Here is a 24,792-nt window from a genome sequence, read left to right as displayed (position 1 = left end):
GACTATGAAAGAATCAAAGAAATCCTATAAGAAGGAAAAAGAAAAAATACCTGGAAAAAGATTCGAGCGGACAGAAAAGAATGGGCGGGTGTCTGGACTGATCCTTGGTACTATAGGAACGAAAATTATCAGGTAAGAACTAATTTTCCTTTCCCTGTATGTACCAGGATCAGTCCAGACCGTGGGATGTCCCAAAGCTTCCCTACAAAGGGTGGGACGCAGATAGTCCCGCTCGAAGAACCTGCCGACCAAAGGAACCAAAGACTGGAGCCTGAACATTGAGGTGGTTGTGACGAGTAAAAGTATGAAGGGATTTCCATGTAGCCGCCCTACAAATTTCCTGCGGCGACACAGATTGAGACTCCGCCCAAGAGGTCGCTTGAGAACGCAAAGAATGAGCTTTTAGGCCTTCAGGAACTGCTCAGCCCTTGCAAATGTAAGCAGAGGAAATTGCATCCTTCAACCAGCGAGCGATCGTAGCTTTAGAAGCTTGCTTCCCCGTTGGGTCCACCCCACAGGACAAAAAGATGATCAGAGACACGAAAATCATTGGTGACCTCAAGATAACACAATAAGACTAGTTTAAGTTCTAGATGACGAAGATCACCACCACCAGAGGCTGCGATATCCTCTGGAGAAAAAGCGGGAAGTTCAACGGACTGGTTAATATGAAAAGACGAAACAACCTTAGGTAAGAAAGAAGGCACGTCTTGAGAGAGACGCCAGAGTCCGAAAAACGCAAGAAAAGGGACTCTACAAGATAGAGCTTGAAGCTCGGACACTCTCCTGGCTGAACAGATAGCAACCAGGAAAACAGTCTTGAGAGTCAAGTCTTTGAGAGTGGCACGACGAAGAGGTTCGAACGGAGCCATACAAAGAGCTCAAAGAACCAAATTTAAACTCCATGAAGGACAAATAGACCGGATAGGCGGCTTTAGATGCTTAGTGCCTCTGAGAGGCTACCGGCCGACCTTCAATGGAACCTAGGAGGGAGGTTCCCTCCTGGGTTCAATGGAACCCAGGAGGGAACCAAGACCTGAACACGCAGGGTGCTGACCGAAAGACCCTTGGAGAAACCTCGCTGAAGAAGAGAGAAAGTATCACCGCAACAGAAGGGGAACGAGTGGAAAATGCCCAAATCCTCGCAGACATTTTCAAAAACCTTCCAGACCCTGACATAGGTAAGCGAAGTTGACTGCTTACGAGCCCTAAGGAAGGTAGCAATGACCTCTTCCTTATATCCTCTGCGTCTCAAATGTCTCCGTTCAAAAGCCATGCTGCTAGACAAAAGCGATCCACCTGGTTGAAAAATATGGGACCCTGACGCAGGAGATGGGGCAGATGACCAAGACGAAGAGGGCCTTCCACAGTGAGATTCACTAGGTCTGCGATCCACGGCCGTCGGGGCCATTCGGTGGCCACGAGAATGACTGGTCCGCGATGGAGCTCTATTCTCCTAAGAACCTTCCCCACTAACGGCCACGGTGGGAACACGTAAAGAAGAACATCGGAGGGCCAGGGAAGAACCAGTGCATCCACTCTCTGAGCAATGCTCCTTCCACAGGCTGAAGAACCGGGGAGCTTTGGCGTTGGCTAGTGTCGCCATGAGGTCTAGGTGAGGGGGACCCCACCTGCGCACGATTAGATCCATCGCTACGTCTGACAACTCCCACTCGCCAGGATCGAGATGTCGACTGAGGAAGTCTGCTTGGACATTCTCCTTGCCTGCTATGTGGGAAGCCGCCAGGCGATTCAAGTGCCTCTCTGCCCAGAGAAAAAGCTTGCTGGCCTCTAGCGCCATTAAACGACTTCAAGTCCCCCCTTGTCGATTTATCTAAGCCACCGTGGTGGAATTGTCTGATAGCACTCGGACCGCTTTGTGGCGAATCAGAGGAAGAAAAAACTTGAGGGCCAGGCAAACCACTCGGGCTTCTAGACAATTGATGTGCCACCGAGACTGGGACAGGGACCAGAAACCTTGAGTCACATGGGATTGGCAGACAGCCCCCCATCCGGAGAGGCTGGCATCCGTCGATACTATGACCCAGGAGGGAGTCAAAAGAGGCATCCCCTTGAGAAGGTGAGCCGGGGAGAACCACCATTGTATATTGACGATGGTAGAGTCGGAGAGAGGGAGAATCTCCTGATACTGTTCCGACTTCGGCTTCCAACGGGACAACAATGCTCTCTGTAAGGGACGCATATGATCAAAATGCCCAGGGGATGAGATCGATTGTGGAAGCCATGGTCCCTAGAACCTGCAGGTAATCCCATGCCATGGGAAGCGGAAGAGTGACTAAAGTGTTCAACTGATCGATCAAGTTGAGTGTTCACACGTCTGAAAGAAACTTTCTCGACCCGAGTGTTGAAAAAAAGAGTGCCCAGGAATTCTAGCTCTTGTGAGGGCCGAAGACTGCTTTTGGAGTAGTTGACTATCCAGCCGAGATATGTGAGAAGTGCTAAAACTCTGTCTACCGCGAGCGTGCAGAGAGTGGCGGACTTGGCCCTTATCAACCAATCATCCAGGTAAGGATGGACTAAGATCCCTTCCCGACGGAGAGCTGCCGCAACGACTACCATGGTCTTGGTGAAAGTGCGGGGGGCGGTGGCAAGACCGAATGGGAGAGCCCGAAACTGGGAGTGCTGGCCTAGGATCTGAAAACGAAGAAACTTTTGATGTTCCTGAAGAATTGGAATGTGAAAATAAGCCTCCATGAGATCTAGGGAAGAGGGGAACTCGCTGGGACGGACCGCCGCAATTACTGCCCGCAGAGTTTCCATCTTGAAACGGGGAACCTTGAGGGCCTGATTGACCCTTTTGAGATCCAGAATGGGGCGAAAGGAATCGTCCTTTTTGGGAACAATGAAGCAAATTGAATACTGGCCGGCGCCTTGTTCTTGCACCGGAACCGGAAGGATCGCTCCCAAATCCTGAAGTCTCAAAAGGGTGTGACAGACCGCAGGCCGTTTGGAAAGGCCGCAAGGATAAGGATCCGGCAGGTACCTGGCAAACTCTAATGCGTAGCCGTGTTCTATCACATCGAGGACCCAGAGATAGGAAGTGATTTTGGCCCACTCCTCGAGAAACAGAGAAAGAAGCCCACCTAAGTTTCGTTCGGAGGAATGGACCGGCTGAATTTCATTGGGGAGCTGATTTAGCGGTAGTGAGTTGCTGATGGCCATCTCGGAAACCCCGACGGCCACGAAAGGAATGGGACCAAGACACGCCTCCCCTGGGAAAGGAGTCGCGGGCTCTGCTAGCATAACGGCGGTTCCCCCTGAAGCGAGAGCAAGTCGGGGAAAAAAAAGACTTCGACTGTTTGGGTCGGTCCTCTGGCAGCTTATCGATTTTGTTTTCACCCAAGGACTTAATAAGCTGTTCCAGGTCCTCACCAAAAAGCAACTTGCCCTTAAAAGGAAGAGTGCCCAACTGAGCCTTGGAAGAAGCATCAGCGGACCAATTGCATAATTAGAGAAGACGCCTGGCCGAAAACGCAGAAACCATAGCCTTAGCTTAGACCCGAAGCAAGTCATAAAGGGCATCGGCACCATAGGCTTTAGCACCCTCTAAACACTCAGCCTCCACAGACGGGAGGTCCTGGGTGCTGAGTAACTGTTGCATTCACCTAAGGCTTGCCCGCTGCATGAGACTGCTGCAAATAGTCACCCGGACTCCGCCCGCTAAGACCTAAAAAATGTGTTTCAAATAAAATTCAAGCTTACGGTCTTGCACATCTCACAATGCAGTAGCGCCCACCACGGGAATGGTAGTACGTTTTGTAACAGCAGTGACAGAAAAATCTACTTTAGGGATTTTTAACATGTCCAGGCAGTCCTCAGGGAGCGGGTATAGCTTATCCATAGCCCTACCAACTCGGAGGCCCACTCACCTCTGGGGACTCCCATTCCCTGAGGAGAAGCAGGCGGTGCATAGGGTGAAATGGAAAAGTACGCGGTAACGCCCCGAGTTCCGCCAGGACCGGGTCCGCATTTGGTGTCATTGCAGCTGCCACAGAGTCATCTGGTGGGGCATCAATTCCCAACTCTTGGAGAACGAAGGGAATAAGGGGCTCCAATTCTTCCCACTGAAATAAGCGCAGGGGTCATCAACCTCCAGCGGGGGGGGGGCTTGGGTTGTAGTATCAATATCCCCTAAATCAAGCGGGTCAGAGGGAAGCGGGGGGAGGTCCTGCTGGGGGAGGGGGAACACCCGGAACCACCCGAACCCCAACTGGACCCTGCGGGTCCTGAACCATATCAAGAGACCGCACAGGGGGAGGGAAACCACTGAGGGGGGGGTCTACTTCCCTTTGTAAACTTGCTAAATAAGACTCATGTAATAAAAGCACAAAATCCGATGAAAAACAGGTCCGTGCTGATTTTTTTGTGGAAGGGGGGAGGGGGCGGGAGAGGTGAGGGGGGGGTCTGAGCCACCCCCCCGAGCACGAACCGGGCTCAAATCGGGGGGGGAAAAAAAAAAAAAAATCGGATCCCCAGCCCCCGGAGAAGCAGGAAGTGTTTCATCTGAAATACCTAAAATGGCCACCGCTGATGCACATTCCCGGGACGGGAACAGCTTTGAAATTCATCAGGGAGCCCTTCCCCGAGGTATAAAAGGTGGCGGTTCAATAAAGGCGCCCTCACCCCCTGAAATGCACCTTGAACATACCCCTTCACGGGAGAGTCGGGAGGCAGACTGTCCACAGGCTGCCTAATACCAGGCCTACCTTCAGGACTACTAAAACCATTACAGTAATAACAAAGTGCCTCAGCAAGACTTAATAGGGCAAGAAAATTTGACCACATGACCCCTTCACTGATAGCACTGCACTACTGCCAGTACAATCCAGAACCCATTATAAAGTATTATCGACAGAAACCCATGCCTAATAGGCATGACAGTCCAACTATGCACCCCACAGCCAATGACAAGATCGCAAAACAAAACTATTAACTGTGCCTCCAACACGGAGTACACAATCTAACACAAATAAGAGACCTAACGTTTTCCACAGCAGGCCCCAAGCTGTGGAATTCTCTATCAGAGACTTTACTGCCTGATATCAGAAAGTTTCAAATGTGAGCTAAAAAGCTGGCTCTTCAAAAATGCATATGATCTAACATACTATATCAATATGCAGATAACCACAAAATAAAAAACAATGTCAGAAGAATGAGTGATAAGTAATGAGAGTTATAAAGTGTATTAAGACAACTCACTACTAATATGTGAAGGTTACTGAAATGGAACTTCTCAAATAACCACTCTTAGTCCTCTAGTCAACGTGTTTCAGATATTGTGTTGGACCTATAATACGATTGTTGCTTTTGTAAACCGTTGTGATCTTTTGGAATGACTACATACAATGCCTAAATAAAGTGTCTTTAGTTAGATGGTTTAAAAAATAAAATAAAATAAAAAAAAGCACTCTATTCAGATTTATTGAAAGGCTAGCAACCTCTGAAGTTTTTGGGCAAATTCAGTGAAAGGCCAAAATTTCTTCTTTGGCGGAGCATCTGGCCCTGAGAACATTTGGTAAGCTGGTCAGTTGGTTTTTCTTACATTCTTTCGACTAAACATTTCAGTCTTTGAAGCTGGTGTTCCGGGCAGCCTTGACTTTCTCCCTACCAGATTAATTGGGCTTGGGTATTTCCCAAACATCTGGATTTTTGTAGCAGCATAAGACCGGAGAAATTTAGTCTTACCTGATAATTTCCTTTTCTTGAATCCTCCTAAAGTCAGTCCAGGACCCTCCTGGGAAGTTGTGCCTGCACACTTTGAAGGGGTGTACTCCTCGTTTAAAAAAAATTGTTAAGAGGCAACTGGAGGCTTACTTTTCATTTCCTCTTTCTTCCTCTTCATTAATCCAACACAAAAGTTAGGAGATGCCAAAGAAACGATCCTATGTTAAGTGTTTCACATTATATAAATATTTAAGAGTGTCAATCTTAGTATTCTTACATCAAAGCTACGGCATTAAAAACTGACATTTTGCTGGAGCTGTACCATGGTAATTACCAGTGATGTCACAGAAAAAGGTATGCCCTGTCTTTATCTGCTAGTAAGGGGAGAAAACTCACATCTGGACTGGTGTAACAAGGATTCAAGGAAAGGAAGTTACGATACCTACTAAATGATAGACTTTAAATCAGAATTCTGACTTCCTCACCGAAAAAAAAAAAAAAAAAAAAGAAGATTTTGGATGAATGTGTTATACCTATTATAAAAAGGGAAAAAGCTACAGGATATTCCTTTGCCCCTTGAAACTAAATCCTCAGAGGGATTTGGAACGTCCCTAGCCTCACTCCTATTTCACTTTAATGGCATCAAATGCAACTGGTTTGATATGTAATGAGAAGTTAAAAGGTTCCATTGAGAAACCAGTGAAATGAATGTGGTTAGTTTTGGTTGACAATTGCCCAATTTCATTTATAGAAGTTCCAAGAAAATACAATGCATCCAGAAGGGGAAAAGAGGCCCTTCAATACTGTCTCTTATTTAAAATGTACTCTAATCAGCAGTTCAACTCTTATGAATACTTCTGCAAAGCAATTGCATGGTTCAGGTTTTGAGTTGCAATTACAGGAAAAAGTTCTTTATTAGCCACGTAAGACTGAATTTAAGCCTGGTATACAAACCATTTCAGCATTAAGTCCTGGAACAGACTTGCTTCGGTCTCCCATAGAGACTCCCTCGCTCTCCATTTCTCCAGGGCGCAGATCCATCACAGACTTGCTGTAATCTAAAAAGCCAACAAGACAAGAAAAAACAGGTTTACATTAAAGATGTGTTCTTCCAGGCTCAGACAATCCCCATATCAAACAACTCAAGAAAAAAAAAATGGTCCCACTTACCTGAAGGCTTTAGGATGCGTTTGGGATTTCTCTCAAACATAGCTTCGTTTTCATCGGCTGATCCCGCACTCCGACTTCCCAGACGGAGCTCCTGGGAACAAAAACAGAAGTTGGGAGGGGGGGCCCTCAACAGGATGCACTCAGATCCTTGAGAACATTACTCCAGCTAACATTTATTACATGACACTTCCCCCTTTCTAAGGATAAAGAACCTACCCCTTCTGAATCAGACAAATGGTCTCTGGAGCGGACAGGAACTGTAAGTGTTCCAACATTTGCTCCAGAAGGTCCAAGATTTCTCCTTCCACCCTGAGGGGTGCCGGCTTTCTCTAAAGAGTTTCTCCTGGAAACAAAAAAAAAAACAAAAAACTAATGAACTTCAGTAATCATAACCCATGATACATGCAGCTATTAAAAACAACGAAAAAGACACACACACACACACACACACACTACACCCCCCCCCCCCCCCAAAAAAAAACACCAATGACCATTTCTCCCTTGGTAAAAGAAAATAAAAACTAGCTAAAGTAGTTACATTTTTTTGGCTTTAATAGGGTTCTGGTTTATTGGAGAAAAGATGTCATTTCAGGAATTAAAGAGTAGAATATTCATAATAAACAGTTGTTCAGATATGTCAACGTTCAATAGAAGGCAATGCAGAGATTATTCCTCATTGAAAATAAGTTTAATAGACAACATTGTTAGATAAACATAGCAAAAAAATTCTTTGGTTATACAACTAAAGAAATAAAGTTCTTTTCTATTTATTGTAGGATATTTGGGAAGATTTCAAAATATACTAAAAATATTAAATTCATGTTTAAATATAGAATTTGTTGGACCTGGATTTTTATGAACTGTAAACACTTCTGTCCATTGAACAATGTTAGGATTTGGTATAAAAAGTGAAGAAAAAAAAAAAAAAGAAAGAAAGAGGAACCTTCTTGTTGCAGGGGGCGGCAAACATATCCATGTCCTGGGTTCCCCAGAGACCAAAGATTTGATCCTCTACCTCCTGCTTCAGGGACCACTCCTGAGATCAGGTGGTGTGACTCAGACTATCTGCCCTGTGACGTAGACCACCCAGAGCAACATTCCCTGAGCCAGAATCCAGGACCAGGATCTGTACCGCCTCCTGACAGAGGAAAGATCTGGTACCCCCTTGCACCACATGGCAACCTGGTTGTCTGTCCGAATGAGGTTGGCCAGGTGATACCGGAAGGCCCACGGTGCATACTGGATCACCCGCAGCTCCCAAGACATTTATCTGAAAATGGGCTTCTTGGGCAGTCCCAGAGACCCTGGATATGGAGGCAGTCTACGTGGGCTCCCCAACCTAGGTGACACACATCTGTGGTAACGGAAAATGTCATAATGCCTCTGTATCGCTCCATGGTGAGACCGCACCTTGAATACTGTGTACAATTCTGGTCGCCGCATCTCAAAAAAAGATATAATTGTGATGAAGAAGGTACAGAGAAGGGCTACCAAAATGATAAGGGGAATGGAACAACTTCCCTACGAGGAAAGACTAAAGAGGTTAGGACTTTTCAGCTTGGAGAAGAGACGACTGAGGGGGGATATGATAGAGGTGTTTAATATCATGAGAGGTCTAGAACAGGTAGATGTGAATCGGTTATTTACTCTTTCGGATAGTAGAAAGACTAGGGGGCACTCCATGAAGTTAGCATGGGGCACATTTAAAACTAATCGGAGAAAGTTCTTTTTTACTCAATGCACAATTAAACTCTGGAATTTGTTGCCAGAGGATGTGGTCAGTGCAGTTAGTATAGCTGTGTTTAAAAAAGGATTGGATAGGTTCTTGGAGGAGAAGAAGTCATTACCTGCTATTAAGTTCACTTACAGAATAGCCACTGCCATTAACAATGGTTACATGGAATAGACTTAGTTTTTGGGTACTTGCCAGGTTCTTATGGCCTGGATTGGCCACTGTTGGAAACAGGATGCTGGGCTTGATGGACCCTTGGTCTGACCCAGTATGGCATTTTCTTATGTTCTTATGTTCTAAGTATAATCTGGGTTGGGGGGAGCCTGGAATAGCAATCCCTGCTCCAGATTGGATGGGGGATCTCCAACGAGCCAGGGAATCCTGGATGTGGACCTGGAGGTCTTGGGTGGCCTGCTGCCATTGAGAGCGCAGGGACCACTGGGTTCGGCCCATATGCAGATGGGCGAACAGGGTGACATGGGACGGTTGCGGCCATGTGCCCCAGAAGCTGCAGCATGCGTCTTGCCGGCACTAGTTGGCTCTCCTGGATCTTCCCGAAGAACTGGAGGCATATGGAGTGGAGTAGCCTAGTGGTCAGAGCAATGGGCCCTGAGCAGGGCTCAGTTCCTTCTCAGGGATTGCTAAAGGCAAATTACCTCTCCCTCTGGAACAAATAAATGCAGAGAATAAACTTTCAGACAGCAACCAACAAGGGCGTTGAATTTTACGGTCTGGGAAAACAAGCATGGGAGTAATTTGCTGATGCGGCTGTTGCTACTCTTAACCAATAAACCTGATACTTTTGATGTAACTCCAACATTGCGCTCTGCTTCAATGACAAGAGGTAATGGAGAGTTGGACTCAAACAGCAACCAACAAGCACCTGGTCTTTGATGGGGCTGGGAAACTGATAAGCATGAGGGTGACTTGTATAGCACAGCAGATACTATTATAAGCTTTCTGGGCAGACCGGATGGACCATTTGGTCTTTTTCTGCCATCATTTCTATGTTATGTTCCTTCTCGACCACTGCATTCCTCCAATAGGAGTCTATTGAAAATTCCTTCAGTTAAGATACTTCACACCTTCAGGTCACTTGCAAAAAGAGCCATTTAGATTATTAGGCCATCCTTATGGAATAGTTGCCACACAGGACTTGTGTACTAGTTCCAACTAAGATATTTCAGAAACAACTGAAGGCTCATTTGTTTGGACAGGCGTTTTCTTCTTATGATTTTGATTGTGTATTGTTTATTGCTGTATTTATTTATTTGTTATCCGCTTAAAATGGTGCATCTAATATAAGCAGAATATAAAAGCTATTAAATAAAATAGAATTTCCATCACCTGGACGTGACTGGTGTGCTCTTCTTGGAATCAGATTTGTAACTGCTCAGGCTCATTTGCTCCATGGATTCTGTGTCACTCTTCTGCTCCTTGGGATCTATGCTTCCAGCAGGCAAGCTACAAAAAGAGAACCACAGGGAAATGGAGATTAAATATGATTCAGTTTAAAACCACATAGGTGCATTGAGGAGGTGAAGGTAGAGGACCCTCAGGAATCAAAATTGTCTAGCTTTGATGCATTCTTTTACACTATTTACTGAATATTCATGAATTGTATTTTATAGTATTTCAATTTATAATTTGTTGTGAACTGCTGCTTTCACTAACCCTTCTGAGCTAAAAAGGCTGGATATATGTACAAAGATAGATAGTTAAGTCAGTTGCATCTGAGATGTCGTTAAATAGTGACTACTTCAGATACCTCCCAGCAGAGAAGCAGGGGGGTTGGTGCCTGTGCTTTGAACTCCTGGATTCAGATGTACTAAGGTGGTTTCTGTAATTTGCATTTAGATGGTTAGTACTATTCACTGACTAAGGAATTTCTAAGACTGCATGTGTCCAGCAGCCTTTGTTTATTCAGTGAGGCACAGCTACTTATCTATTAGTGTTTCGCTAATTAGTAAAAGCTGGAATGCCTCAAACTGGTCAGAGATAGGAATCTCTGAAGTTATAATTATCAAGGATGTGCTTCACAGCAAGAAAACCGTCCCTGCACCAGGAGCTAAAAATAAGGCATTTCTCCCTGCTTCACTTCTTTTTCATCCTATAAAACAGTGGTTCCCAACCTTGGGTCCACAAGACCATCCCTGGAGGTCCACCAGAAGGGGTGCAAGAAAGTTAAGCTGGGCTGCTGCTGCCTGTAATTAGTTGAGCTGTTTCCACAGGCCGGGAGAGTGAGAATGAGACCTACTGCTGCCTTGGAAACCTCAGCCCACATTGCTGCAGGCTAGGAGGGGATGTGACAGAGAAAGGCCATTTTTACTGAGCCTCAAACCTCACTCCTGCATCTCCAGCAGAGGCAGGGAAGAGAGGAACAGACTGCAGCCTGAGCAGGTCATAAGCCCCACTGCTGCACCGTGTGGATGTGGGGAAGAGCGGGGCCAATCGCAGCTCTCAGAAGCCACTGCGGGAAGCAGGGTGATCACAGTGCTGAGAAACGTTTCCTACTCTGCCACTGGCCTGACAGAGAGAGGAGAGGAGAGAGCTGCACCAAAAAAGTGAGTAGAATGACTGAAAGGAGGAAACGGAAACTGTCAGTATGAGAGAAAAGAGGGGAGAAGGAAAGAAACAGGAATGAAGGAAGAAGATGTTTAAGAGGGAGAAAGGAATCCATGATTGGCCTGCTTAAGGGGGGGGGGGGGGGGGGGAAGAGTAGATGGCAGCCTATCAGGGAAGGAAGGGAGGACCACCGGAGACTGGGGAAGAGAAGGAAAGGATCCCCAGGAATCATGCTGGGCCAGAGATTAAGAGGAACAGAGGACCACCATGGTCCAGAGGAATGAAGGGAGAATTGACCGCCAGAGACTGAAAAGGAATGAAAAGAAAAAAAAAAAAAAAAAAAGAAGTTATTGGGGGGGATACACAAACATGGAGATTTTGTGTTCTTCCCTTTGAAAAGCAGGCTGTTTGCTTTTTCTAAAAATATATATATTTTTTAAATCTTATGTATAAGAATCAAAAAAGTATAAAAGAAAAGCAGGCTAAAAGGGAATTTGTTTTCAGAATTTATATAAAAAGCCCCTTTGAAAATTGCTGCTCCCTGCCACTAGGGTAAGACTATCTACACTGAACAGCATGCATACTGTTATTTGCAAAGGGAAAAAAAAAAAGCCAGGCTAGATTGGTGGATGGAAAGTACATGTACATGTTTAGTTTCAAAATCCTCATGCACACTTTCATGTGCACGCTTTGCACTTGTTTCAAAGGAGATGAAAAGTACACAGGTACAAAAAACCCTGTGGGCAGTTTCCCTTTGAAAACTGCAAGTCTGCGCTTAGCATGATCTGGCAGAAAAATAGACACCAATAAGTGGCCAGCCTGGAATTGTTTTTGTTTGGTTTTTTGTTTTTTTTTTGTTGTTTAACTTGCCTCCCTTTCCCTATTGCAGCTGGAGTAGTAGGTTGAGGCCATTGCTGGCCTCAGCCTTCAATTATGAGGACAAATTTCCCTCCTTATGTATTCAGTTTAGTTCAGTAGGCATTATTTAATATTAAAGGCTCAGAATCATTCATGACATATAGAATGCACATTTAGTATCTTTTCTTAAGCCATGCTTACATTTGAACTATGGCAAACCACAACAATCTTTAAATTACGTGCCTGTGTCCATTGTCCTGGGTGGGGAGGGATTGTACAATGTATAATCTATAAATGTTGATGTCGGAAGGTTGTTCGATAACCAATGATTCTTATTGATATTTGCTTGATGTATAGATATCCAAAGTTGGTTATGGTTAAATTAATAAATTTTAAATATAAAAAAAAAATGCATCTCATTTATTTTATGTCATGCAAAAGAAAAGCATGTAGGGTGTCTGCAAAAACATTTGAGGATGAAAAGAGGTCCACAGTCCCCGCTGTAAAAGAAAAAACATCTTGATGACCTGAATTACATCACTTCGAATGTGACCTATTCTGGGTGACAGCAGATACCCAGAGTTAAAAAGGGATGACTTCTTCCTTCTTACATGTCACCCCAAGAGAACGACTCTCACCGCTACCAAAGATCTTCCATTGCATCAGCTCCTAATTACCTGGGACCCTTCTTCTGCTCTTGAGGGCCCTGCTGCCCCTGTTTGGCTGTAGGTTTTGGCTCACCGATCTGTCCCTGTTGGAGGAGAGCCTGTCCAATCGTCTCTCTTTTGTGAGCTTGTGAGAGAAGAAAGAAAAAATTGCATTTGATAGAATATGGAGAGAAAGCAGTGAAGGAAGTTCAACTTCAAATCCAGAGTACACAGATGAACATGTTCATGTATATTAAAAATAAATTAATAAAGATGTGTACATTGTTTTATTTTAACTCTGGGGCACCATTTTAGCATTATGCTATCAGATGGGTCATTTTCAGCAATGACAAACAAAAACTAGGAAAGATTGTGGGCTCAGATTAGCAGCCCCTTTCCCTCTGTCTCAAAGTATCCCCCTTGCATTGGTTCATGCCACAACTTACACCCCTGGGTATCAACTGCTAGAGTTTTGTAGGCGGCACAACAGCATTACCAGCTTCCAGCTCAGGTATGCTCCCTGTATCATCAGTGCCAAAGGGTTAATTAAAGGAAGCAAGTAACACAGTAGCAGGGGGACTCGTTACAGTAAAGACATCCCTGCCACTTCTGGCTCAGTTTCCAGGGCTGCTGGTCAAAATGGTGCCAGACATTTTTGGAAACAAACAATACACACATATTTACATACCAGCTTTAAAAAAAAAAAAAAAGAGTGTTTATTCTTATGTTTGGTCCCAAAGCTTTGGTTCGTCACAAACCTGCAAAGCTTGCAGAAAACGTATGCACACAGTTATTAAGTCAGCAGTTCTGCCTCAGATTTGAGATACAGAAGAACTAAGATGGTTGCTATGCGACCCTCAGCAAGCTACCCCAAGGTGAGAAGGAAGAACTATCTTTCATGACACCCAGACACTGGAAATTTACTACATGGGTTTTCCCTCCCCCAGAGGTTTTATGTAGGTTTCCAAAGTGTCAGGATGAAAGTGATCATAAACCCAAAATGCATTCTCTATTTTGTAAATAACTTACTTTGATGGGTAGAAACTTCTCCGCCCTTGGTAAAATTTGCCACTCATTACTCCAAAACTCTTGGGATCCACACACTCATGCTAGTTCATAGGGTAGGTGGTCACTGCTAGTCATGTAATACCAGTTTTCTCAGCTCTCACCTGCTCTGCTGCACTCAAGACATCTTTTCCATAAAATAACTCACCCAGTGGCTAACAAGACCCTTCTCCAGCACATTATTGACCACCATTGTCTATAAACTGAAGTAGGGAATGATTCTGTATATAATGTTATCTGTTTAAACATAGAAACATAGAAACATAGAAATGACGGCAGAAGGAGACCAAATGGCCCATCTAGTCTGCCCCGCAAATTTTCTCTCTCATACTTATCTGTTTCTCTTAGCTCTTGGTTCTATTTCCCTTCCACCCCCACCTTTAATGTAGAGAGCAGTGATGGAGCTGCATCCAAGTGAAATATCTAGCTTGATTAGTTAGGGGTAGAAGCCGCCGCAATAAGCAATCTGCACCCATGTTTATTTGTTTTACCCAGACTGTTATACAGCCCTTATTGGTTGATTTTCTTCTCCCATGCCGTTGAAGCAGAGAGCTATGCTGGATATGCATCGAAAGTGAAGTATCAGGCACATTTGGTTTGGGGTAGTAACCGCCGTAACAAGCCAGCTACTCCCCTCTTTGTGAGTGTGAATCCTTTTTTCCACATTTCCTCTTGCTGTTGAAGCTTAGAGCGATTTTGGAGTCACAGTAAGCCTGTGTATGTTTATTTAATAAGGGTATTGACTCCAGGCAGTAGCCGTCATTCTGGCGAGTCACCCACTCTTCATTGGCAGCCTCTTGACTTTATGGATCCACAGTGTTTATCCCATGCCCCTTTGAAGTCCTTCACAGTTCTGGTCTTCACCACATCCTCCGGAAGGGCATTCCAGGCATCCACCACCCTCTCCGTGAAGAAATACTTCCTGACATTGGTTCTGAATCTTCCTCCCTGGAGCTTCAAATCGTGACCCCTGGTTCTGCTGATTTTTTTCCTTCGGAAAAGGTTTGTCGTTGTCTTTTGATCATTAACACCTTTCAAGTATCTGAAAGTCTGTATCATATCACCTCTGCTCCTCCTTTCCTCCAGGGTGTACATATTTAGATTCTTCAATCTCTCCTCATACGTCATCCGATGAAGATCCTCCACCTTCCTGGTCGCCCTTCTCTGTACCGCCTCCATCTTGTCTTTGTCTTTTTGAAGGTACGGTCTCCAGAACTGAACACAGTACTCCAGGTGAGGCCTCACCAAGGACCTGTACAAGGGAATAATCACTTCCCTTTTCTTACTCGATATTCCTCTCTCTATGCAGCCCAGCATTCTTCTGGCTTTTGCTATCGCCTTGTCGCATTGTTTCGCCGACTTCAGATCATTAGACACCATCACCCCAAGGTCCCTCTCCTGCTCCGTGCACATCAGCCTTTCCCCCCCCATCGAATACAGTTCATTCGGATTTCCACTCCCCATATGCATGACTTTGCACTTCTTGGCATTGAATCTCAGCTGCCATATCTTTGACCACTCTTCCAGTTTCCTTAGATCCCGTCTCATTCTCTCCACTCCTTCCGGCGTGTCCACTCTGTTGCAGATCTTAGTGTCATCCGCAAAAAGACAAACCTTACCTTCTATCCCGTCCGCAATGTCGCTCACAAAGATATTGAACAGGACCGGTCCCAAAACCGATCCTTGTGGTACACCGCTTAAAACCGCTCTCTCTTCAGAGAGAGTTCCATTTACCATCACAATGAATAGGCACAAAAAAAAAATAGATCTTCATGAATTAGCCCCCATCACAGAGTAAATAATGCTGTTTATGTGATCATTGAACACATTCCTCTTTGTAGTTGAATGATCCTAGCAATTCCACTGGAAACAGAATCAGACTGATATAGTAAGGCCATATTTGTGCGTTTTCGGCGCCCGCTCGTTCAACGCACAAACATACTCCTCTCCTGGGCACGCGATACAGCAGACGAATGAGGGGTTGTGCTAAAAGGAGGCGCTAGGGAGAGTTGTGCACCCCTAGTGCCTCCTTGAAGAGGTGGCTGGCAGCGGTTTAGGAAAACGGATGCTCAATTTTATGAATGCCCATTTCCTAACCCGACAGCACACTTTTTTTTTTTAACCTTTGGTTACTCCAACTTAATACCACCATGATATTAAGTCAGAGAATAAACAGAAAAGCAGTATTTTCTGCTTTTCTGTACACTTTTTCAGGCTGCTCTGAGCGTAAAATGTGTGGATCAGACTAACTTTTTTTTTTTTTTAAATGGTATCTGGGGCGAATGACTAATAGCCTCAAAATACATTTGCGTGTGATGAACGCTTAGTTTTTTTTTTTTGGGGGGGGGTTGGACATGCTGAACCCCCTTATTGAATAAGGGGTTGTGGACATGCGTCCAAAACGCGCATCCAACCAGGAATAAACAGTGCACTCAGCTAAGCGCACTTTACTGTTATCGGCCTGCGTCAATTACTGGGGGAACTCTGAGCACCTGCAAACAAGTCTAAAATCATAGGATATCTTCCACTTTGATCCAGAATCTCAACAAAAGAAATACACAAACTCTCTCACAACTGGGCAGAGCAAAAGAAAAAAAGAAAAAAAAAGAAAAAAATTAAAAAAAATCGTACAATGCAGGAGTCAGCAGTATTCTCACCAACCAAAGCACACTACTAAAACTTCAGAATGCCCCAAATCATTGGAACTATTAGTGGATTAATAACGCCTCCTGCTTACCTGGAGGCTTCCGTCTGAGGGACATCCTCACCAAGTCACTCCCAAGTTTGTTGGCAAAACGGTTCACTCTTTGGTCATAGAACCAGTCACCAGTGGACTTCTTTAAATCTCTGCAAGTAATAAAAAAAAGTTCAAACTATGCTTTTTACTTTGTGGAAAGCTGAGAACACGGACTTTGTTCCAAGTTTTCATATAGTCATCTCCTTATTAAAACCAATTCAGCCGTTCAGCCCTACCCCCACCCTCCTATATAAAACCGGCACACACAAAAAAATAATAAAATAAAAATTCACTCCACAACTCCCTACTGAAACCACCCTCCTGCAATCAAACAACTCAGAAGCAAAACACCCCTAAGGAGGTTAGACTCACGCTTCCTTTATGCAGACGTTGCATTTCCAGCTGCCGTTGGGGCTCACCCGGCGGCAGTCTTTGCACACCAGATGATTGCAGCTGCGGCATGTATTGGCCCTTGGGCCCAGCCTGCCCAGGCTCTGCTGGCAGCGGGCACAGGTCCGCTCACCGTAGCGCTGGCTGCCCTTCTTTGCCCCTTTCCTTCGAATTTCCAGGAGTTCATTTTTCAAACGCCTGCTCCAAGAAAGGAAGAAGAAAAAAAAAAAACAAAAAAACACCACCCATGCATGAATACATTAGGATGGCATTTATAGTCCTAAAGAGAATTACAGAAAACAAACTGTGCTGCCAGTCGGGCTTTGGAGGAGCTTAGGCCAGGGAGCTGGAAGTTTGGGAGGTCTGATGGAAGTACAGATACACATTGACAAATATCTGTCAATATGTAAACAGACGTGTCCCTGCAAGAAATTTAGGGGCAAGGACAGCCCACCGGAACCCATCTGCGCCTAATGGTATTTCTTTGCTCCCCAGCGCACATCTTACCGAACCCTCTTCTCTTCTGCTTTTCGGAGCTCTTCATCCCGCTGCAGGACCTGCAGGATCAGCTCCCTCTCAGTTTCTGAGAGGAAATTCAGGTTCACGAGCTCTGACCCCTGAGTCATCTTCCACTGCTGGCCTCTTCCCTGCTGTGAGACCATAAAAGAAAAAAAAAAAAAAGGAGTTACATCAGCAATATATGTAAAATAGTCTTGCCAGTAAAGTTATATGAATATAGAAATAAAAACTGAAGTAAAAAAAAAACAAAAAACCTGGTAAGAACATTATCCTGTGGCAAAGGCTGTGCTCTCCCCTATCCTGAAGGTTCAGCCTATAATATTTTGTAAATTAATGTAGTGATGCCCATGTGGCAGTCCTGCAGATTTCTCCTGGGGCCACTAATCTGTCCTGCCCAAATGTGCTTTTAGGCCCTCTGGCATTGGCTTTCCCTTTAATATGTACACTGCTCCAATCACTTCCTTAATCCATTGTGCAACTGTTACCTCATAGGCCGCTGCTCCTCTGCAGGACCCTGCAAACAGCAAAAAAAGTTGACTTCCAGAAATCGTTTGTGACCTCTAGGAATCTTAAGAGCCTTGTGTACATCTAGAAGTCTGAGCTACATTTGACCTAGATATTCTGCTTTCCTAAAGCCTGATAAGCATACTTGATTTATATAAAACATAAGGCTTGCCGTACTGGGTTAGAGAAAGGGTCCATCAAGCCCAGGATCCTGTTTCCAACAGTGGCTAAGCTAGGTCACAAGTACCTGGCAGGATCCCAAGGGGTAGCTAGATTCCAAGCTGCTTATCCCAAGAACACAGTGTGAATTTCTGCAACTCTACCCTTAATTTTTATGAACTTTTCCTCCAGGAATTTGTGCAAGTTTTTTTTTTTTTTTTTGTGTTTTTTTTTTAAGACAGCTATACTAATAGCTTTCACCACATCCTCTGGCTACAAATGCCAGAGCTTAACTATGCACTGAGTAAAAAAAAAGTATTTTAGTAGTTTTAAGTGTACTACCCAGCAACTTCATTGTGCCCCCCCCCTCCAGTCTTTGTACTTTTCTAAAGAGTAGGCAACTGAATAAATGTTTACTTGTTCCATTCCACTCATTTTATAGAACTCTATAATCCCCCCTCAGCCATCTCTTCTCTGAGCTGAAGAGTCCTAATCTCTTTAGGCTTTCATAGGGGAATTGTTCCATCCCCTTTATCATTTTGGTCACCCTTCTCTGTACCTTTTCTAATTCTGCTATATCTTTGAGATATGGTGACCAGAACTGAACACAATACTCAAGATGAGGTCGCACCAATACAGAGGCATTATGATATTCTCAGTTTTATTCTCCATTCCTTTCCTAATAATCACTAGCATTCTATTGGCTTTCTGTTGCAGAATGAGCAGAAGATTTAAACATATTTTCAACAACGACACCTAGATCCTTTTCCTGAATGGTGAGTCCTAATGTGAAACCTTGCATTGTGTAGCTATAATTTGGGTTACTCTTCCCTAAGTGCATCACTTTGCACTTGTCCACATAAATTTCGTTTGCATGCCCAGTCTCCCAGTTTTGCAAGGTCCTCTTGCAATTTCTCACAATCCCCTTGTGATTTGACAACTTTGAATAATTTTGTGTCCTCGACAAATTTGATCAGCTCACTTGTTGTTCCCATTTCCAGGCCATTTATAAATATATTAAAAAGCATTGGTCCCAGAACAGATCCCTGGGGCACTCCACTATTCAACCTCCCCCCCCCCTAGGAAAATTCTCTATCTTTTACCCAGTTGGCAATCCACAAAAGGACACTGCCACTTATCACATGACTTTCTAATTTCCTAAGAAGTCTCTCATGAGGGACTTTGTCAAATGCTTTCTGGAAACCCAGATACCCATACTAGAAATGATATTCAAAGTTGATATAGTGTATCTTACATCTTCCTCAGTGAATACTGAAGCAAAGAATTAATTTAGTCTCTTTGCTATGGCTTTGTCATCCCTAAGTGCTCCTTTTACCCCTTGATCATCTAATGGTCCAACTGACTCCCTTACAGGCTTTTTACCTCAAATGTACCCGAGGTACCCGAGATAAATGTATTAGGAGTTTTTGCTTCCACAGCAAGCTTCTTTTCAAATTCTTTGCATCTGACATTCTAGTGCATATGCTGTTTCCCATTTCTTGAAAGATGTTTTAGATATTACCTTTCAACCATGCCAGTAGTTTAGCCTTCGTTCCACCTTTTCTTATGTGTGGAATACATCTGTTAAAGGCTTCCAAGATGGTATTTTTAAACATCCATGCCTGAGCTAAACTCAACCTTTGCAATTGCTCCTTTCAGTTTTTTCCTAACCATATTCCTCATTTTATCAGTCATCTTTTTGAAAGTTAAATGCTGTTGTAGATTGTTTTGTGTTCTTTCTAGTTATCAGATATTACCTTCAATAAGAACAAGGGGGATCAGCTTAATGGTGACCATTTCTCCTAAACAGGTCAGGTAAGGCTCCCTACAGGATAATGCCTACAACTCAAGAGTTCTGGCTAAGAAATAGTCACTAATATCACAGTTTTCAACCCAAGACCTTTTATGGATGTTCAGAGGCTCAAATGGTGCCCTGGTCAAGGCTCATTTATTTATTTATGAGCTTTTCTTTACAGACATTCGTAAAACACATCATGCCGGTTTACAATGAACTGAAAAAGAGGAAAATTACAATAAACAAGGGGACGGGAGATTGGGCAGGCAAGAAAAGGGAGATGAGGGAAGGGGGAAGGAGATAAAGGTGGAAATAAAGGAAGGAGATGGAAAGCAATAAACTGTGTACAATAGGAACTGCGTACCAGATGGGAACTGAATGCAATAGGAACTATATACATCTTATATAATCGCTCTATACATCTTATCCGTCAAGGCTGCTATCAACAGCATAAAAATGTAGGAAGTAAAAGGCGGAAATAAGGGATGGTTGAGCTGAGGAGGAGCTAAGGTGAGAGTGCTGGGGTAAGGGAGGGGCAAGAGGATGGTTTAAGGAAGCCATCATGGAAGTACTGTTCAAAGGAGACTGTCTATGTTTGGTTTGTATCAGGGTAGGCCTGCTTGAAGAGCCATGTCTTGACTCCTTTCTTAAAATTGTGTAGGGATGGCTCTAGACGGAGGAAAGTGGGGAGGGAATTCCAAAAGACGTACCAGCGATGGAGAAGGCCCTTTCCCTGGTGAGGGACAGATGCGCAGATTTGAGGGATGGGGTGTGAAGGGTACCTGCAACGGTGGTTCTTGTGGGGCGGTCAGTGGAGTGGAAAACGTGGCATTTCATCTAGCCAGGTGTGATTGTATTTGTATAATGAACTGTGAAGGATGGTAAGAGTTTTGTATTGTGAGCGGAAGGAAATAGGCAGCCAATTCAGGTCCTTTAAAATGGGGGTGATGTGGTCCCTTTTACGGGTATTTGTTATGACCCTGGCCATGGAGTTTTGCAGAATCTGGAGGGGTTTGATGGTGGAGGCGGGAAGGCCTAGTAGGAGGGAGTTACAGTAGTCCAGTTTTGTGAGCATGGTAGTCTGTACTACAGTACGGAAATCTTGAGTGTGGAGTAGGGGTTTGAGTTTAAGGACATTTAATTTATAGAAACCCCCCTTTAGGAGAGATTTGATGTAGGGTTTGAAGTTTAGGTATTGATCTATGAGGACACCTAAGTCTCTTACGGAATGCAGCTGGGAGTGGGCTGTGGCTGTGTTCTGGAGTGTGGGTGGGAAATACGGTCAGGATGATTGGAGATAAAAAGTAGTTCAGTTTTTGATGCATTTAGAGCTAGGTAAAGGTTAGATAGCAAGGACTCATCACCAGGTTTAGGAAACATGGCAGAATTAGTGGCTTCATTGGCAGCCTAATCCAGACTGTCACCTTCAAGAAGTCGACAACATATTGAAGAGACACTAAGGAGGCCCATATACACTCCCCACTACGGCATTCAGTCAGTCACCAACTGTACCAACAATGAGCTCACTGCTCATTATCTAGTCCAGCCTGTAGAAACTGCAGAGTCGTGGATACACCACTCTTCCTGCACCACCCTTCAAAGATCTTACAAATTCTAATGTTAGAGGTGGAAGTTGTTCTTGCCTTCAGTAAAGTCTATTTTCTTCTTCTCAATAACCTCTTCCTCTCAAGAGACATGCCGCAAGACAAAAATTGTGCTGGATCCTCCCTGAATACCAGTCCTTACTAAGCCAAGTCTTATTTAACTGAATCTTACTGGTTCTTCTAACTTGAGCTTGACTAGATCCACATACCAAGGGTGTCTTGCCCAATCCAGAGCTATCAGTATAACTGGCCCTGGATGGTCCATAATCCTTCTCACCACCTTTCCTACCATTAGCCAAAGGGGGGGGGGGAATATATACTTTGGTGTGGTTCTGGGCCACTTGTATTAATACATCTTTCCCTCTGGATCCACATTCTCTTTCAACTGAACAACTCTTGCTTTGGTGTTCTTGTACATTTCCATTAGATCTATTAGGAAGTTGGCTTCTATGTTGAGGGCTCCTCCTCTATGAGCAGCTGAGAACCTATGAGGAGCATGCTCCTTGTTCCTCCATTACTTGCATGCTCCTTGTTCCTCCTTGCAAATGAATTTGCAAGGAGGAACAAGGAGCATGCAAGTAATGGAGGAACAAGGAGCATGCAAGTAATGCATGCTCCTTGTTCCATGGCATATTCTAAATACCCCGACTGATTTCCCCTCTTTGGGGAGTAAACTCTTTACTATTCACCCGATTGCTTAGGGCTCCAGGAAGCTCATGGAGAATGCTGCTTCTATATGGGACCAGCACTCTTGCATTGTTTGCCCCTCGCAATGCACCCCCACAACTAGATTTGCTTGCATCTATGGCAATCGTAACAATGGGGCTGCCAAACTTACTCTCTTCTTTAGACTGGCCAACAACCACCACTAGACTAACTACTGTCATCCGTAACACCTTGTTGAGCTCCTGACTTTGCAGGAACATTTGACAGCAGACTCTGTTACAGAAGGCACATGTGGGCCCTTGCCCAGGGAACTACCTGGATCACTGCTGTTAGAGCCTAGATCTTGTAAATACTGGCATGTCTGAGGAGAAACCGCTGATAACATTTCCCTCACCTGGGCCTGTAGCTTGTTAATTCATTTGTCCATTAAGCACACTTTACCTCTCCTTGTATTGAATTGGACTCCAAGATAGGTCAGTATTTACAAGGACTCCATCTGACTCTTGTCCCTGCTCACCACCCATCCCAATTTCTCCAGTATCTGTATAAAACTGGGTCTGTCACTTGGCATACCCTCCAGCAAGAAGTCCATTCTTAATCAGCCAATCATCCAGGTATAGGTGTACTCATTCATTCTCTGTGCAGGTAGGCTGCTACCATTTCCATTACATTTGTGAATGTCTTAGGGGCTATGGCTAGTCCAAAAGGCAGAGCTTTGAATTGATAGTGACTTGACAGTACAGCAAAGTACAGATATTGTGGATGATTCTGATAGGGATGTGGCAGATCCAAAGCTGACAGGTATCCTCTTTCTTACTGCACTGTCACAGTCTTCAAGGTCTCCATGCAGAAGTACAGTATTTTTAGAGACTGATTCACACCTCTCAGAATTGTCCCTTCCTTATTTGGAAGGAAGGGAATTGAATATCTTTCTTTCTTCTATTGGTACAGGTACCACTGCTTCCAGTTAAAGTAGTATTGTCTATTTTTACTTGTTCTGCCACCTTTTTCTGAATCTTGCATGGGGAAAGAACGAAGGCTTCTCATGCCTTGGAGCTGAAAGCCTAAATAAATCCCCAATAAATGACTTCTAAGACTCATTGGGCTTGTGTTCTGCAGGTCTGTTACTCATAGTATTTATGTAGGTGTCTGCCTACTGGTGGGAGCAAGGAGTGGCTTTGTATATTATCACTGTGGATCCTTACATGATACTGGCCCTCAGTTGTGTCTGTCACGGCCCACTGCATCTGCTGCCTTGAAGGGCTGTACCTTATTCACTGGCCACTGACTTGACTGGATTGTATAGGGCAGGTCTTTCCAAACCTGTCCTGGGGACCCCACAGCCAGTTGGGTTTTCAGGATATCCACAATGAATATGCATGAGATAAATTTGCATACACTGATTCTTCATGGATATGCAAATGTATCTCATGCATATTCATTGTGGACATCCTGAAAACCTGGCTGGCTGTGGGATCCCCAGGACAGATTTGGAAAACCCTGGTATAGGATTGTCTATCATCAAGGCCGCTGCTGATTCAAAATGTGCCATCTCAGCCTCACCACAGAGTGGTTTCTACCTCCCCACTCCATGTGCCTGTTGCATCCACCAAATCAATGCTTGTACTACATATCCTCCTCAGATCGCTGGATGGACTCCAGACCCTAGAGTGATAAACTGGCACATCAAAGGATCTTTTGAAAGCAGACGCCACCTTCCTATCTTGTGGATCCTTTAGCACTGTACCCCCCCTTAACCGTATCGTGGTTCTTTTTATAACCACTGCCCCTGATGCATCCACTCTGGGGGCAGAACTAAACAGTCCCAACTCTTGCTGTTGCAAAGGGAGCAAATATTCAATGGCAGGAGAGCCAAGTAATGATGCATCAGGGAGTTCCCATTCTGCATGAAGCATATTTAATTGCTGTATGGACGGGAAAGACAGTGGCTGATTTAATTCCTGTGAGGACTGGATCCCCTCTGGGTTCTTCCTCCTTCGGCCAGTCCTCATCCAGTTTGAGAGTCACTTTAGAGATTAGGGCCCCAGTTAGTCAGACCTGGAGAAGCTATTTGTCAGCTTTTCCTCTGCCTCTTCTTGACCCAATAGGAAGTCTTCCTCCTGGACTGACTCCTATCCAGAATGCAGTCTACCTTCATAAGGGGCATTACATGCCTTTTCTTCCCCTTTGACAGAACAATTTGGGCTGGATTTTAAAAGGGTTACACGCATAAGGTACGCGCGTAACCCTTTTAAAAAACCCCTGCGCGCCGAGCCTATTTTGCATAGGCTCGGCGGCGTGTGCAAGCCCCGGGACGCACGTAAGTCCCGGGGCTTGCCTGGGGGGGGGGGGGGGCATGGCCGAGTGCCCCGAACAGCGGCCTGTGTCGGGGCCTGCTGCACCGGTGCGCGTAGGTTACTACTGCCCGGAGGCAGTAGTAACTTTTAAGATAAAGGTGGGGGGGGGGGGGGGGTGAATGGAAAGTTCCCTCCGAGGTCGCTCCGAAATCGGAGCGACCTCGGAGGGAACGGGCAGCGCGCGCAGGGCTCGGCGCGCTGAATGTGCACAAATGTGCACCCCCTCGCGCGCGCCAACCCCGGATTTTATAAGATACGCGTGGCTACGCAAGGCACTAAGCACCGAAACCCTACTCATCTCTGACAGATCACCTCATCATGGTTTGGACAAAGGACAAT

General features: G+C 44.8%; 1 protein-coding gene across 2 annotated transcripts in view; it reads right to left on the bottom strand.

Annotated features, from left to right (window-relative positions):
- The window catches only part of SYTL4 (synaptotagmin like 4), a 155,180-nt gene that overhangs the window by 78,269 nt on the left and 52,119 nt on the right, over positions 1-24,792 (bottom strand). For both annotated transcript variants that reach the window (XM_029607400.1, XM_029607401.1), the window contains exons 2-9: positions 17,357-17,499; positions 16,832-17,047; positions 16,460-16,569; positions 12,688-12,802; positions 9,935-10,051; positions 7,072-7,198; positions 6,856-6,946; positions 6,640-6,743 (exon numbers count right to left, since the gene is read on the bottom strand). In XM_029607400.1, the coding sequence (XP_029463260.1) occupies positions 6,640-6,743; positions 6,856-6,946; positions 7,072-7,198; positions 9,935-10,051; positions 12,688-12,802; positions 16,460-16,569; positions 16,832-17,047; positions 17,357-17,475 (999 nt within the window). In that variant the 5' untranslated portion in view covers positions 17,476-17,499. The remainder of the gene's footprint in view (positions 1-6,639; positions 6,744-6,855; positions 6,947-7,071; positions 7,199-9,934; positions 10,052-12,687; positions 12,803-16,459; positions 16,570-16,831; positions 17,048-17,356; positions 17,500-24,792) is intronic.

The sequence above is a fragment of the Rhinatrema bivittatum genome, chromosome 6 (assembly GCF_901001135.1).
Source record: "Rhinatrema bivittatum chromosome 6, aRhiBiv1.1, whole genome shotgun sequence".
Classification (NCBI taxonomy): Eukaryota; Metazoa; Chordata; class Amphibia; order Gymnophiona; family Rhinatrematidae; genus Rhinatrema; species Rhinatrema bivittatum.
The sequence above is the reverse complement of the archived record's forward strand: the minus strand, read 5'-3'. Positions and strand labels throughout refer to the sequence as shown.